The 15832-nt window shown below is 54.2% G+C and overlaps 1 protein-coding gene across 24 annotated transcripts in view; it reads right to left on the reverse strand.

Moving 5' to 3' along the window:
- The window catches only part of DTNB (dystrobrevin beta), a 150454-nt gene that overhangs the window by 120787 nt on the left and 13835 nt on the right, over positions 1-15832 (reverse strand). For 23 of the 24 annotated variants that reach the window (XR_015282618.1, XR_015282615.1, XR_015282614.1 and 20 more), the window contains 5 exons: positions 15413-15626; positions 13665-13750; positions 9444-9598; positions 8222-8327; positions 5681-5847 (listed from right to left, as the gene is read on the reverse strand). Coding sequence is in view for 19 of the 24 variants with exons in the window: in XM_086875320.1 (XP_086731446.1) it covers positions 5681-5847; positions 8222-8327; positions 9444-9598; positions 13665-13750; positions 15413-15626 (728 nt within the window). In the remaining 5 variants the exon portion in view is untranslated. The remainder of the gene's footprint in view (positions 1-5680; positions 5848-8221; positions 8328-9443; positions 9599-13664; positions 13751-15412; positions 15627-15832) is intronic. The other variant, XM_086875328.1, reaches the window with a different exon arrangement.

Consider the following 15832-nt stretch of genomic DNA (forward strand, 5'->3'; position numbering starts at 1 on the left):
TGACTCCTGGGGAATTCCCTGCTGCTCCTGCACACCATTCCAAACTGGAGCTGCACCAGGTCTCAAGGGACGCTCAAACTAAAATTCAGGTTAACGCTGGTTCAAACAGGAGCCCTGGACAGGAGTTACAGCCAATTACCAGGCAATTACTGCCAATTAGCACCACTGACTACCAGTGCAATCAATTCCTGCTGATGTCCAACCTGCCCCTGCCCTGGAGGTGCAGCCTCACTCCCATCAGGTGCTGCAATTTTTATTTATCAGCAACAGCTCCATCCTGGAAAGCAGCAGGATTGTGGGAAGGCCCTGGAGGACACCTCATCCAGCAGCCTCTGGATCCCAGAGAATGGGCACCTGGTCCTCCCGGTGTCACCAAATCCTGAAATGGTTTGTGTTGGAAGGAGCCTTAAAGCTCATTCCAACCCCCCTTAAATTGCTTTGAAATCCTATGAAAATCACAATTTTACTCTGTACCACTTACTGACCCCACAGAGAATTTAAATCATGCACACAGAAGTGACTATTCCAAACTCAAAGTTTCCCTAAATTCTTCACGTGCTGAAAATGTCCACGTTTATTTCTCTCTGAATTTGTTCATTCCCACAGATCTGAGGGACCCAGCAGGACCTGCAGGGCCAGGAGCCAGGGAATGGCTGCCAGTGGCAGAGGGCAGGGCTGGATGGGATTTGGGGCAGGAATTGTTCCCTGGCAGGGTGGGTAGGCCCTGGCACAGGGTGCCCAGAGCAGCTGGGGCTGCCCCTGGATCCCTGGCAGTGCCCAAGGCCAGGCTGGGCACTGGGACAGTGGGAGGTGTCCCTGCCATGGCAGGGGTGACACTGGAGGGGCTCTGGGGTCCCTCCCAGCCCAGTGTGGCATGCCACAATTAAACACTAATTAGCAATCAGGAACAGCTCTGGGATGAACCCGTGGCTGCTGAGCCCAAGGAAGTCAGGCACAGAAATGAAAAATGGACACGAGGCCTCCCTGCCCCTCCTGGAACTGTTCTGCCTCCAGGATGTTCACAGAGCAGCCCCCTCCCCTCCCCTGCCCGTGCCAGGGCAGCAGTGCAGCAGGGCAGCAGTGCAGCAGTGCAGCAGAGTGCAGCAGAGTGCAGCAGTGCAGCAGGGCAGCAGTGCCAGGGCAGCAGTGCCAGGGCAGCAGTGCAGCAGGGCAGCAGTGCAGCAGGACAGCAGTGCAGCAGGGCAGCAGTGCAGCAGGGCAGCAGTGCAGCAGAGTGCAGCAGAGTGCAGCAGAGTGCAGCAGAGTGCAGCAGGGCAGCAGGGCAGCAGTGCAGCAGAGTGCAGCAGAGTGCAGCAGTGCCAGGGCAGCAGTGCAGCAGTGCAGCAGAGTGCAGCAGAGTGCAGCAGAGTGCCAGGGCAGCAGTGCCAGGGCAGCAGTGCCAGGGCAGCAGTGCCAGGGCAGCAGTGCCGGGGCAGCAGTGCCGGGGCAGCAGAGTGCAGCAGTGCAGCAGGGCAGCAGTGCAGCGGTGCCGGGGCAGCAGTGCCGGGGCAGCAGTGCCAGGGCAGCAGTGCCAGGCTGCTCCTCACCACGTCCCCAGGGCTCTGGGGCACCCCTGGGTCACCCTGGCCCAGTAGGACCCGGCAGTGCTGGGGACAGGGGCACAGCCCCAGCTCCCTGCAGCTGCACCAGGGCAGGGAAGGGCTGGATTTTGGGAACAATTCCCACCTGGAAAGGGCTCTCCAGGGCAGGGAAGGGCTGGATTTTGGGAACAATTCCTGCATGGAAAGGGCTCTCCAGGGCACAGAAGGGCAGGATTTTGGGAACAATTCCCACCTGGAAAGGGCTCTCCAGCCCCAGAACAGGCTGTCCAGGGCAAGGGTGGGGTCCCCATCCCCAGAGGGATTTCAAAGCCCTGAGGATGTGACACTTGGGGCCATGGGTCAGTGGTGGCCTGGGCAGTGCCGGGGAAGGGTTGGACTCAATTGTCTCACAGGGCTTTTCCAACCCAAGTGAATCTGGGGTTCTGTGACTTTTATAAATTTTACAAAAATCATACAATCAGCTTTCTGAGATCCCTTCTTCAGCAAACTCACGGTCTTTTCCATAATAAAACTCATGGCAAAGGTTTGCCACTTGTTATTGTAAGGGTTCAGGGAATCAAGAATTCTTCTAAACCTTTCCAGACTGCAGCAGCTCCCTGGGCAGCCCCTGCCAAGGCCTGAGCTCCCTTTCCAGGCAGAAATTCCTGCTGCTGGCCAAGCTGAGCCTGCCCTGGCCCAGCCTGAGGCCATTTCCCCTTGTCCTGTCCCTGTTCCCTGGCAGCAGAGCCCGAGCCCTCCTGGCTGTCCCCTCCTGGCAGGGACTTGTGCAGAGCCACAAGGTGCCCCCGGAGCCTCCTTTTCTCCAGGCTGAGCCCCTTTCCCAGCTCCCTCAGCCTCTCCTGGGGCTCCAGCCCCATCCCAGCTCCGTTCCCTGCCCTGGACACGCTCCAGCCCCTCCAGGGCTCTCGTGTCAGGAGGGGCCCAGAGCTGCCCCCAGCACTGGAGGTGCCCCAGCAGTGCCAGCACAGGGGACGGGCACTGCCCTGGCCCTGCTGCCACCCCAGAGCTGGCACAGCCCAAGGCCAGTGGCCTCTTGCCCACCTGGGCACACCTGGGCACACCTGGGCTCCTGTCCAGCTGCTGGCACAGCACCCCCAGGCCCTTCCCAGGCTGCTGGGGCTGTGGATCCCCTCCCTGGGATGGCATTTCCAGGGCTCCTGGTGAGGATCCCGTGGCTGCTGGGGCTGGGCAGGGCTCAGCCCTGGGGCCACCGAGGGGAGATGGAACCAGGCAGGGCCCTGTGAGTGAAACCCCCCAGCTGGGGATACCAGACCCTGTTCTCTTCCAGGGGAACCCTTCCCACCCTAAACCCTCAGATCCCAGCCCAGGGATGGGTACCCAAGCCTGGAATTTTGGGTGACAGACTGTTGAGTGTCACAGAGCAGCCAGAGCCTGGATAATCCTCAGGCTCCAGCAGGAACCACCCAGCTCTGGCTCCTGTGACCAGCCCTGGAACCAAAACTGAATCAGCCCAGAAATGAAAAACCGGGAAAGCTTTCAAGGTTTTCACCCCTCCAAACGAGCAGTGGGTTCAGGCAGCAAAAACACTCCTTCAAAAATAGGTTTTCACCTATTATTTATCCACATAAAATCACTGTGGTTACAGATTTTAATGTATTTCATCACTATGCTAAAGATACAGATATAAATCAAATATCTCAATACTACATGGATCAAAAATTTATCAAAGGTACCTCAGAATTTCAGGGAAAAGAAGCTGTAAGTATGTAAATAATAATATATTATATTATAAATATAAATATATAAATAATATATTATTATTATTAATAATATATAAATAATAATATATTATATTATAAATATAAATAATGTATTTATAGACACAATACTGTTATCAACAAGTATATTGATCATATTTATCATAACTATGGAGATATCTATTATTAAGCTCATTCTGGGTCGTAGGGCTCTTTGAAAATACACCAGGCAAGAGTGAATTAGACTGAAACTGCCCCTGGGGTTTCACCCCAGCAGTTATTGCAGGGTGAACTCCCTGAACCACCAACGCAGGCCAAACACAAAAAAAAGAATTTTTTCTTTTAACTAAGACTCAATATTCATAAAATTAACATGAAAGATGTGGGGAAGTTGAAAAAAAAAATAAAATAAAAGATGAAAAGGATGGCACTGGATGAGCTTTAATGTCTCTTCCCACCCAAAGCATTCCATGTTTCCATCACTTAGACCTCTCTTTGTACTAAAAATCCCAGCCTGGATTTATATGCATTTAAGGGAATAATCAGCTACTCTTAGCTGGGATTAAACATTCCAGAAGTTTATTACCCACAGAGTTATAAAAAGGACAATTGCATTTTCCTTTGCCTCCCAACTCCTGCCTGGTATTCAGCCCAATTCTCTAAATTAAACCTTAATGCTTTAATGGCTCTTCCTTATGAAGATAACTATTAATTATAATCCTATCATCAGCTGAACTTCTCTCTGAGTAAGTGAAAGGTTGGGCTTAATCTTTTGCCATAAAATAGGTTTTCCCCATAAAATTGTCTATTACTGCTGGAGCTGTGATGATCCCCCTGCTCAGATATTTCTGTAAGCTCCTGAACTCCGAGTTTTCCAGGCATTTACAGCTGGCAGGAGGAGAGGAATGCAGTGTTTGTCACAGTAATGCTTTACAGGTGTCACTGCACAAGGGTCCTGCTCACTGCTTTGGCTCTCTGGGGAGATTAGGAATTACAAAAACCAGCATCAGGTGTAATTCCAGACTCACTGAGGCTGGAAAAGCTCTCCAGGATCACAGAGTCCAACCTGTGCCTGATCCCCAGCTTGTTCCCAGCCCAGGGCACTGAGTGCCACCTCCAGGGACTCCAAACCTCCCTGGGGGCTGTGCCAGGGCCCTCTGGCCCAGCCTGGAACATTCCAGGGGCTTGTGGAGAGCCAGGGGCTGGACCTGGCCCTTGGCCTTGCTGGTCGTCAGCCCATGGATCCATCCAGCCTGTGCTGAGCCCTCTGCAGATCCACATCCCACCCCCCTGGGGCTGTCCATGAGCTGGGCCAGGGTGGTGCCCTCCATCCCCGTGTCCAGAGCATCCATGGAGGTGCTGAGCAGGCCTGAGGCAGCCCTGAGCCCACTGGTGCCCGTTCCCAGCTGGATGTGCCTCCATCCCCGGGTTTATCCCAGCTTTGTCCCCGTCAGGAATGAACAATAAACCCAGTCCAATTCCCCTTTTATACCCTCTGGTGTTTGCAGAACTGGGAAAGCCCCAGGGAGCAGTTCTGCTCCAGACCCTGAACGCTGCTGAGGGAGCCCAGAGAGGCTGCTCCAGATCCAGTCACCCAGCAGGAACACCCCTCACCCAGGAATAACACCCCTCACCCAGGAATAACACCCCTCACCCAGGAATAACACCCCTCACCCAGGAATAACACCCCTCACCCAGCAGGAACACCCCTCACCCAGCAGGAACACCCCTCACCCAGCTGGAACACCCCTCACCCAGCTGGAACACCCCTCACCCAGGAATAACACCCCTCACCCAGAAATAACACCCCTCACCCAGCTGGAACACCCCTCACCCAGCTGGAACACCCCTCACCCAGAAATAACACCCCTCACCCAGAAATAACACCCCTCATCCAGCTGGAACACCCCTCACCCAGCTGGAACACCCCTCACCCAGCTGGAACACCCCTCACCCAGCTGGAACACCCCTCACCCAGGAATAACACCCCTCACCCAGGAATAACACCCCTCACCCAGCTGGAACACCCCTCACCCAGCTGGAACACCCCTTACCCAAGATCAGTGCCCTTTCCCAGGAGGATGAATGCCCTTTCCCAGGAGGATGAATGCCCTTTCCCAGGAGGATGAATGCCCTTTCCCAGGATGAATGCCCTTACCCATATCAGTGTCCCTGCCCAGGATCAGTGTCCCTTTCCCAGATCAATGCCCTTTCCCAGGATGAATGTCCTTACCCAGGATCAGTGTCCCTGTCCCAGATCATTGTCCTTTCCCAGGAGGATGAATCCCCTTTCCCAAGATCAATCCCCTTTCCCAGGAGGATGAATGCCCTTTCCCAGGAGGATGAATGCCCTTTCCCAGGAGGATGAATGCCCTTTCCCAGGAGGATGAATGCCCTTACCCACGAGGAGTGCTCCTTCATCTGGTGCTGGTTGCTGTGGGTGCCGCTGGCGTGGCCCCTCCAGAAGCAGCTCTGGCACAGCTGGTAGTTGTGGCACTGCTGGCACCGGTACCGGAAGCCCATCATGCTCTCACAGTGGCAGTACGAGCACTCCACGGGGTGGAAGACTGGCAGATAGGGAAAAAAAACCCAAATAAATGAAAGGTTTCAGTGAATTTTAGGTAAAGCTGGAACATCCCGTTTCTCTGGAGTGTGCAGACCACCCCCAGGTCCCTCAGTGCTCCGTCTTTGGGCAGGATTTTGAGGGCAGAACAGGGAATTTTGGTATCATTAACCCTCAGATGAAGTTGATGATAACAGCAGTTCTACCTGACAGGTTCCCACAATATTCCTTCAGATGTCTCCCTCCCTGGGCACACTCAGTTCCCCAGGGAAATCCAACAGAGCACAGGGGGAGCGGCAGGGAAGCAGCAAAGCTGCATCTCACCGGGAGGATTTGGCTGGATTCTGCCTCAGGAGATCCCTGGGGCCCTGTCACCTCTTCAGAAAGGCCAATTCCTGGTCCAAACCCCCTCTCACCCCTCCCTCCTGCACCTCCACAGCTCCCAGTGTCCCTCTGAATGTGAACATCCAGAGAACTGCAGAGCTGAACCCAGTTCACACCCTCAGGGGTGGGCTAAAACAAACAGCAACAAATGCTCCTGCCCTGTCCTCCCCAGGGATGGACAATCCTGCTCCACTCCAGTCTGGAAGAAACCAAGGAGGAAAGTGAGCATGAGGGGAAGGAGATGAGACCTCCCCATGGGAAATGCACCCTGAAACACGAGGGACAAAACACAACCGGGGCCTCCCCATCCTCATCAGCAGGAATTCCTTCCCAATATCCCTAAATATCTATATCTATTAATATCTATCAATATCTAAATCTACCCTTTTCCAGCTTAAAGCCATTCCCTGGCTCCTGGCCCTCCAGCCCTTGTCCCCAGTCCCTCCCCAGCTGTCCTGGAGCCCCTTTGGGCCCTGGAGAGGCTCTGAGCTCTCCCTGGATCCTTCTCCCAGCCTGGCTCCATGAGAAGTCCTCCCCCAGCTTGTCAGAGCTGTCCCTTCTCCTCCCTGGCTGGTGCAGGAGCAGAGATTGCAGCTGATAGAAGGGAACAGAAGCAGCAGAGAGTGCAAACCCTGATATCCTGATGGGGGAAGCAAGAACAGATAACAAAGCACGAGGCACGGCAGGGACAGCACTCAGTGTCCTGCACGGCCTCAGAAGGATGGATAAGACTGGAGCAGCCAGGATCAGGGATTATTAAATCAGGCACCAGGAAGATGGCAACAAAAGAGGTGGGAATTGTTCTGGTTACCTGCAGGGTTGTTTTTTCTTGTTTTGGGTTTTTTGTCTGTTTCAGTTTCTGGTTGTTTTGTTGGTTTTTTTCCTTGTGGTTTTTATTTTCTGTTGTTTTTTTTCTTGGGTTTTCTTTGTTCAGGTTTTTGTGGGGGTTGTTTGTTTAGGTTTTTTTTTGTGGGGTTTATTTGTTTACATTTTTGTTTCTGGGGTTTTTTTGTGGTATTTTTTTTGTTTGTTTTCATTTTTCTGCAAAGGCCAAAGTTCAACACTGGATGGGAAAGACCCAAGTGAAGAGGAGCAGCCAAGCTGGTCCCACCCTGCTCCTGGCTGCTGCCAGGGAATGCCAGCCTCAAATCAGGATCCCCTTTTCCCTGGAGTTCATTTTAACATTTCCACCAGACCAACCTCCTCACCTTCTGGGCACCATTTCCCATAGGGCCTGACACGAGAAAATTGCCACCATCAAAATTCATTTAAAAATTCCAGGATCCCTGAGGTTGGAAAATCCCTCCCAGCCCATGGAGCCCCAGCTGTGCCTGATCCCCACCTTGTCCCCAGCCCAGAGCTCTGAGTGCCACATCCAGGAATTCCCTGCACACCTCCAGGGATGAGACTGCAGCAGCTCCCTGGGCAGCCCCTGCCAAGGCCTGAGCTCCCTTTCCAGGCAGAAATTCCTGCTGCTGGCCAAGCTGAGCCTGCCCTGGCCCAGCCTGAGGCCATTTCCCCTTGTCCTGTCCCTGTTCCCTGGGAGCAGAGCCCGAGCCCTCCTGGCTGTCCCCTCCTGGCAGGGACTTGAGCAGAGCCACAAGGTGCCCCCGGAGCCTCCTTTTCTCCAGGCTGAGCCCCTTTCCCAGCTCCCTCAGCCTCTCCTGGGGCTCCAGCCCCTTCCCAGCTCCCTCAGCCTCTCCTGGGGCTCCAGCCCCTTCCCAGCTCCCTCAGCCTCTCCTGGGCTCAGGAGCATTCAGAGAATGTGGATTTTCTTCCACTGGCTGCTGTAACACTGAAACCCATCAGGTTTCACCCCCAGGCAGAGCCCATCCCTGAGCTCTGAGCCCAGCCAGCTCTGGGATGCTGTGGGACAGCACAGGGGGAGGCAGGAGGTGCTGGGGACATGAGCAGGGACAGAGCATTCCCATGTGTGAGCAGAGCACACACACACACACACACAGAGCTAATAACAACACAAATATTCCACGTACCATTCTCAACGTGGGCGAGTCTGTGCATGAGGGGCAGCCACACAAGGCACTGGGGAGGAGGGTCAGCCATCAGCGTGTCCAGGAACATGTTCAGCATCACCTTCTTCTGCAGGGGGAACACAGGCAGCACTGCAGTGCAGACAGCAACATCCATTTCCTACTGCAAGGGCTTCTCCAGCCTTAAAACTTCTCTGGGACACAAACTCTGCCCGCCAGGAATATTTCCTGTATTGTCATAGTCACGGAATCAGGGAATGGGTTGGGTGTGAGGGAACCCAGAGCCCCTCCAGTGTCACCCCTGCCATGGCAGGGACACCTCCCACTGTCCCAGTGTCCAGCCTGGCCTTGGGCACTGCCAGGGATCCAGGGCCTGCCCACCCTCCCAGCCAGGAATTCCTTCCCAATATCAAATGTAAACCTGGAGCCTCATTGATTCTGAAATCAAAGGCTGCTTCCTACTGTGTCATATTCCAAACATGCTAATTGCTAATTAACTTATATTTAGTCACTATAAATTTTACATCAAATGCTACAGAAATGATTCTTCTGGAGCATCATCATGCCCAGAGTCTAAACATTTAATTTTAGGCCTAAGATCAATCAAGTTCATGTTTACAGTTGATTGAAGGATTAGTTATGTTATTTACATTACCTCAAACGAGAAACAAATCATTGAACAATTAAAATACAACTGCAATGGATTTAAAAACTAACTGCTGCACAGAAGGTGTTTATTTTGAACAGATCCTGGAAGTGACTTGTTGAAACTAATTGTCTTAACACAGTGAAAAAGCTTTGAAAAATCAAGGGGAAATAGTAAAAATGGCATATTTTATGTTTTGGAAAAGAAATGAGTCATTCCTGCTCTTCTGGTGGGGAACAGGGGTGGCCCTTCAAGGAGGGGAATCAACTGAAATGCCAGAAAACCCTTGAACTGCTTATTCTGGACTGTTTCAAAGTGCTGGGGTGGTACAGGGGACCTCAGTGACCCCCAGCCCCAATGCCCTGGGAATCCCAAACCTCAAATCCCAAATCCCAGATTCCAAACCCAAAGCCCCAAACCCCCAGTCCCAAACTCCAAACCCCAGTCCCCAAGCCCCAAACCCCCAGTCCCAAACCCCAAACCCTCAGTCCCAAACCCCAAACCCTCAGTCCCAAACCCCAAACCCTCAGTCCCAAACCCCAAACCCCAAACCCCAGACCCCAAGCCCCCAGTCCTGACCTGCTGGGGGAAGCAGGTGCGCACCGAGTGCTCCGTGTAGCCGAAGGAGGGGCCCTCGAACACGGCCGTGGGCAGCTTCAGCACTTCCCTCAGGAACTGGTCAAACTTGGTGAAAATCATCAGCCCGTTGGAATCTGAGATCTGAGAGAAAATATCTGTAAGAAAATACAATAAAACCCCCCAGTAAATTTGGGTTCGCTGTGGGAAAACGCCCCTCCCTCTGCACCCCGAGCTGTTCCTTTGTGCTTGACTCTCACCAGTCTCTGATCACTGCCAGCAAGGATTTACCCAGGTCAGTATTCCCAAAATTCCCCAATTCCTCCATCCCATCAGGGCCAGAGGAAAGCTCCTGCCATGAACTGGGACAGTGAGGGAGCAGGAGAATTCCACAGGAGCACACCTGGACCCCAAAACTACAGAAACCCCTCAGAGGGGGCTCCCAGAATGAAAACCAGAGACAGAGCCAAAGCTGGCACAGCTCCTGGGAAATGTGTGCACCAAGGGCATGGGGGATGGCAGGAGCCAACATTCCAGGATCCCTGAGGCTGGAAAATCCCTCCCAGCCCATGGAGCCCCAGCTGTGCCTGATCCCCACCCTGTCCCCAGCCCAGAGCTCTGAGTGCCACATCCAGGAATTCCCTGCACACCTCCAGGGATGAGACTGCAGCAGCTCCCTGGGCAGCCCCTGCCAAGGCCTGAGCTCCCTTTCCAGGCAGAAATTCCTGCTGCTGGCCAAGCTGAGCCTGCCCTGGCCCAGCCTGAGGCCATTTCCCCTTGTCCTGTCCCTGTGCCCTGGGAGCAGAGCCCGAGCCCTCCTGGCTGTCCCCTCCTGGCAGGGACTTGAGCAGAGCCACAAGGTGCCCCCGGAGCCTCCTTTTCTCCAGGCTGAGCCCCTTTCCCAGCTCCCTCAGCCTCTCCTGGGGCTCCAGCCCCTTCCCAGCTCCGTTCCCTGCCCTGGACACGCTCCAGCCCCTTCCCAGCTTTACCAGGAACCTTTGGAAGCCAAAGGCACTGACCTCAGGCCCAGGCACTGCACAGCTGGGCAGTGGGAAGGGGAATTGGATCCCATTTTGGATCTGAGGTTTGATCAGGAATTGTTCCCTGGCAGGGTGGGCAGGCCCTGGCACAGGGTGCCCAGAGCAGCTGGGGCTGCCCCTGGATCCCTGGCAGTGCCCAAGGCCAGGCTGGACTCTGGGACAGTGGGAGGTGTCCCTGCCATGGCAGGGGTGGGATTTAAGGTCCTTTCCAGCCCAACCCACTCTGGGATTCTGAGAACGTTTGTGATGAGAGGAGTTTACACTTTTTAAGCAGCTCTGAAGGGACAAATGTGCTCCTGGAAGCAAAAAGGGGCTGAGCAGATGTTCCCTGATGTTTGTAAGGACAGAGGGAGAGGAGGGAGGTGCTGCAGGTGTCCCAGTCCCTGTCCCTGCTCCTCTCTCTGAAGGACAAAGCCTCCCAAACCCCTGATCCCCAGAGCTGCCCTGCCCCAGCCCCAGCTCTGGTGGCCCAGCCTGACAGGAGAACGATGTCCCAGGAAACAGAACTGCCCTGGCATCCCAGGAAAGATCTCTCAGACAGCCAGGGGGGCCCTGCTGCACCCCCAGAGCTCTGAAGGGAGGTTCCACCAATGGTAACAAGACCTAGAATTCCCCAGGATGTGACAGATCCCAGAACTCCTCGGTAGCACTGAACCCTCTCTGCTGTTATTTCAGGCACCATCAGTAATTAAACATCAAAAAGCTCATGCTGGCAGAAAACAACCTTCATTTCAGTGATCAAAACCAGCTTCAGAAAAAAAAAGACACTTTTGGAAAGGCATGTTTCCAGTAAACTGCAGAAATTATCCCAATTTCCTGAAAGAATGAGCTCAGGAAGAAGCCTGCAATGCCTCAGAAAAGAGGGACAAAGCTACCTGGAATTTGTATCACTGATTAAACAGAGCAGCTTCAACTGAAGGTCTCTTGAGCAATGTTATAAAATAAAACATATTAGGAGAAATGGGGGGGAAGAAAAATATATTTTAAATGGTGCATTTCTATATTTCAGAAAAATACAGAAGCCAGAAAAATTAGACTTAACCTGGAAACAGAATATGGGAAAAAAAAAGTCAGGATGAAAATGCCCACAAAATGAAACCAATGTGAAGAACTTGATTAGAAAGGTAAAAATCCAGAACCCTAATGCAGAATCCCTGCAGAAGTGACCCCTGCAATGGACCTGGCAAGGAGGGATGGGTAGGACACAATAATTGCATTTAAAACGGGCTGGAAACTCCTGGGTGTGCTCAGAACCTTCATCTGAGCTGAGCAGGCAGCAGGAGTCAAGTGATCCTAACGAGAGAGAAATGAAAGGTATGGAAATCTGCATATGCAAATGAGAGAGAACAGCCCAGGCTGTGCCAAGGGTAAATGAAGATTCCCTCCAAACCAACGTTTGTGCTGCAGGTAAAATATTGGGTTTCTTGTCAAAGTGGGAAACTTCCACATGGGGAATTAGCTGGGAAATTGGACAGGATAAAAAGCAGGATATAATTCCATCCTTTCAAGGGAAACTGGTGACAGGAGGAGGGGGAACTCAGGCTGGGCCAGGGCAGGGCCAGGCTGGAGATCAGGAGGAATTTCTGCATGGCAAGGGCACTCAGGAGGTTTGGAGTCTCATCCCTGGAGGTGCCCCAGGAAGGCCTGGACAGGTGGGCACTGGGCACAGCCTGCACTCCATGGGCTGGCAGGGACTGTCCCACCTCAGAGATCCTGCACAAGGAGCTGCTCTGCACGGAGAGCACACCCCAGGAAATTCCAGAGGCTGGGAAGGGCCCCACTGAGCCCCCCAGTCCATCAGGGACACTGCCACAACATCATCCTGCCCCAGCAAGGGCACAGACCCAGCTCCCATCACTCACAGGGACCGTGGGATGAGAGAACAGCAAAAATACAACTCCAGCATTTCCAGAGAGCTCCAGCCTGCTCAGGGAAGGGAGGCTGGGCTGGGATCCTCCTGGACAAGGAGATTCTGGGGGTGAAGTGTGTCAGTAATCAGGGAGACACGCAGGGAAGGAAGGGAGAACCCAGAGCAGCACAATGAGAAGGCTCAGAAGGAATCAGGGAAGAGCTGAGGCAGGGAGATGAGGAGCCTGTTCCTCCCTGGAGCAGATGGCTGGGGCAGGCACATCCCTTCCTCCCTGGGATCCCTGGGCACTCAGCAGCCTTTCATGGATCTGCCTTCAGTGGAAGTGGCTGCAGGAGCAGCCGGGGGCTGAGGGTGTTTGATACCCACCACATCCTCTGGGAAAGTTAAAGCAGAATTGCTCTCTGCTTCTCCATCTGTCACTGCTCATTCCAGTGGCTGCCCCGGGGTTCCTGTCCTGGAAGGGGAAGGGAGCAGCTGGAAGGGAAGGAGCAGCTGTTTGCAATTCCCCATCTTGCTCAGGATTTTACAGAACCTTCTTCCACCACCAGTTTTCTCTCCAGCTTGAGGAACCCTGCTCTGTGTCCTGGCCCAGCAGGATTTGGGGTTTGGATCCTGGGTCAGTTCCATCAGCCCAGAGCTGCTGGAGACAGGTGGGAACCTGCTCAGAGGGGACAGGGACTGAGCCCAGGAGGGCTCAGGGGAAGGGACAGGGTTTGGAGCAGCCTGGGACAGTGGGAGGTGTCCCTGCCCATGGCAGGGGGGACATTGGATGGGCTTGAAGGTCCCTTCCAACCCAAACTATCCTGGATTCCACCTCAGAAGCTGGAATTACAGAGTGAGAAGGTGCAGAGAGTCTCAGGGGAAGCACAAGATTCACAGGATCCTCAAAGCAGTGACATGGTGACAGCTGGGACATTCCTATTGGAAAATCACCCCTCAAGTTCTCCATTTCAAGAAGTGCCCAAGAGCTTAACCTAAAGAAATGGGCTTGGGGAGCCTCCTGAGTCTGGGCTGGGGATAACCAGGAGCTGGAACATGGAACAAAACGACCCTGGAGGTGTCCAGGAAGGCCTGGACGTGGCACTCAGGGCTCTGGGGACAAGCTGGGGATTGGGCACAGCCTGGACTCGATGGACTGGGAGGGATTGTCCCACCTTAATGACCCTGGGATTCTGGGGTTTGCAGCACAGCTCCAGGTCAGTTTAAAGATCCCAGAATCAATAAAAAACAAAGCAAAACGCCTCCAGAACTCAATACAACGAGCACAGGAGAGGAAACAGTCCACAAACACTGGGATTGCTTGGGAGTACTCACATCTGAGCTTGTCCAGGATCTTCCCCCCACACATGGTGGCCAGCATGGCTTTCACCGAGAACACCGTCAGCTTCCCGCGGCCCTCGCTGCAGGGAAGAGCAGCCGTGAGCAACTCCCCAGGGAAGGGAGCAATTCCAACACCCCAGAGCGACCCAGGAACAATGGGAATAGCAACAATCACCCCCACTAACTGCCAGTGCTTCAAGGAACTGAAACCAAACGTGCTGGACAGGGAATTTGTAGTGGCATGGAAAACACAGCGATGGGGAAAGCACAGGGTGGGTGTGGGCAGAGCTGGAAAAGCAGAATTCTCCTGAAGGGAGGCTCTGAGAGAGCTGGAGAGGGGCTTTGGACAAGGGCCTGGAGGGACAGGAAATGGTTTGGGTGGGAAGGGACCCCAGAGCCCCTCCAGTGGCACCCCTGCCATGGCAGGGACACCTCCCACTGTCCCAGGGTCCAGCCTGGCCTTGGGCACTGCCAGGGATCCAGGGACAGCCCCAGCTGCTCTGGGCACCCTGTGCCAGGGCCTGCCCACCCTGCCAGGGAACAATTCCTGCCCCAAATCCCATCCAGCCCTGCCCTCTTGCCACTGGCAGCCATTCCCTGGCTCCTGGCCCTCCAGCCCTTGTCCCCAGTCCCTCTCCAGCTCTCCTGGAGCCCCTTGGGGCCCTGCAAGGGGCTCTGAGCTCTCGCCACACTCAGAGTGAGACCTGTGTGACACTGCAGCAGCACAGGGATGCAGTTCCAGCGTGGATGGGCAGAGTTTACAGAAGGCTGCCTGCCTGCCGTGCTGCTGAGCTCCTGGAGAGGGAGCCTGAGCCCAGGGCACAGGGAGGCAGAGCAGCTGCTGCCCCTGCTGGGATCCAGGAGCTGCTCCCACATGAGGCACAACTCCAGGGCTGGGGGACAGTGGGGAACAAAACCCTGCCTCTGTCTAAAGCCTCCATCCTCTGGGGCAGCTCCTCCAAACACGCCCATTCCTGGGGCTAAATCCTGTGTTCTTCGGTGTGAGCTGTCTCAGAGGGAACAAACTTGTCTCAACTAACATTAAAGCAGCACTGAATGGAACTCCCCTGGGTTCTGCTGGCACAGAACCTGCTCTGAGCCCCGTGCTGGTTTTATTTGTCCTCAGTGAGACAGGGACTGCCCTCAGCTCTGGGCTCTCTGAGGGACACACTCAGTGTCTGTGAGGTGACAAAAACAAATTGTCCCATCAGGAGAGCATCAAAGTCTGGACATGACAAACAGAACATCTCTTGGGCACACTCAGGGCTGGGTAAATCCGGGGTAGAAGCAGAAACCAAGGTGGAAAAAAAGCTGATTTGGAGAAAGGCAAGAGTAAAAGTAAGAAATGGCAACCACAGCAAAGGACCTGCAGCTGCTGCTCAGAGAACACTAAGGGCACAGCTACTCAGGATCAGCTGCAGGGAGGGCCTGTGAGAGAAATGCAGAAAGCTGGACACGAGGAAATGCCCAGACAGAACCCTGAGCAAGAAACGAGCTCATTTTCCAGCCAGGAAATGAGAATCAGCTCTATGGGGTCACAGCACACTGGAGGGGGCTGCAAACAGGGCTGAGTTTAAAAAGGGTCTCTCTGAGCAAGAGCCAACAAAACACGCTGGCTTCCCAAGCCCTGAGCCCCCAGGGTGTGCCAGGCCCAGCAGAGAACAGGGCTCCCAGCAGAGCCAGAGGCTGCAGCTCCCCCAGAGCAGCCCAGGGGTGCAGCAGGAGCAGGAGGCAGTACTGGCCTGTCGTAGGCTGCTACCATGAAGTTGAGGAGGAGGCTGATGGACTGCTCCACGCTGATCTGGTGTGTGGAGGGCAGGCGCTTGTTGAGCTGGTAGTAGATGGAGGAGATGATGGTTTCCAGGCGGGACACGTTGATCTCAGCCCCGTGATCCAAGGTGTTAAGGCCGTTGTCTCGGAAGGCTTCGATCATATTCCAGATATCAACCAGGTGAACTGAAAAGGAAGGGAAAACAATTTACTGCTGCTCTGCAAGGCTGCGAGCCCGCTGTGCTGGCACTGCCTGTGAACAGGGTCAGCTCCCCTCGGGCAGGAGCGGCTGCTGGGCACAGTGAGACACTCAGCTCGTCCCCACAGCTCCTCAAGGGACACTGCAGGGCTCAGACGTGGCTTTTATTCCACCCTTCCACACCTGGGTCTCT

The sequence above is a fragment of the Cyanistes caeruleus genome, chromosome 2, assembly GCF_971803275.1.
Source record: "Cyanistes caeruleus chromosome 2, bCyaCae1.hap1.1, whole genome shotgun sequence".
Classification (NCBI taxonomy): Eukaryota; Metazoa; Chordata; class Aves; order Passeriformes; family Paridae; genus Cyanistes; species Cyanistes caeruleus.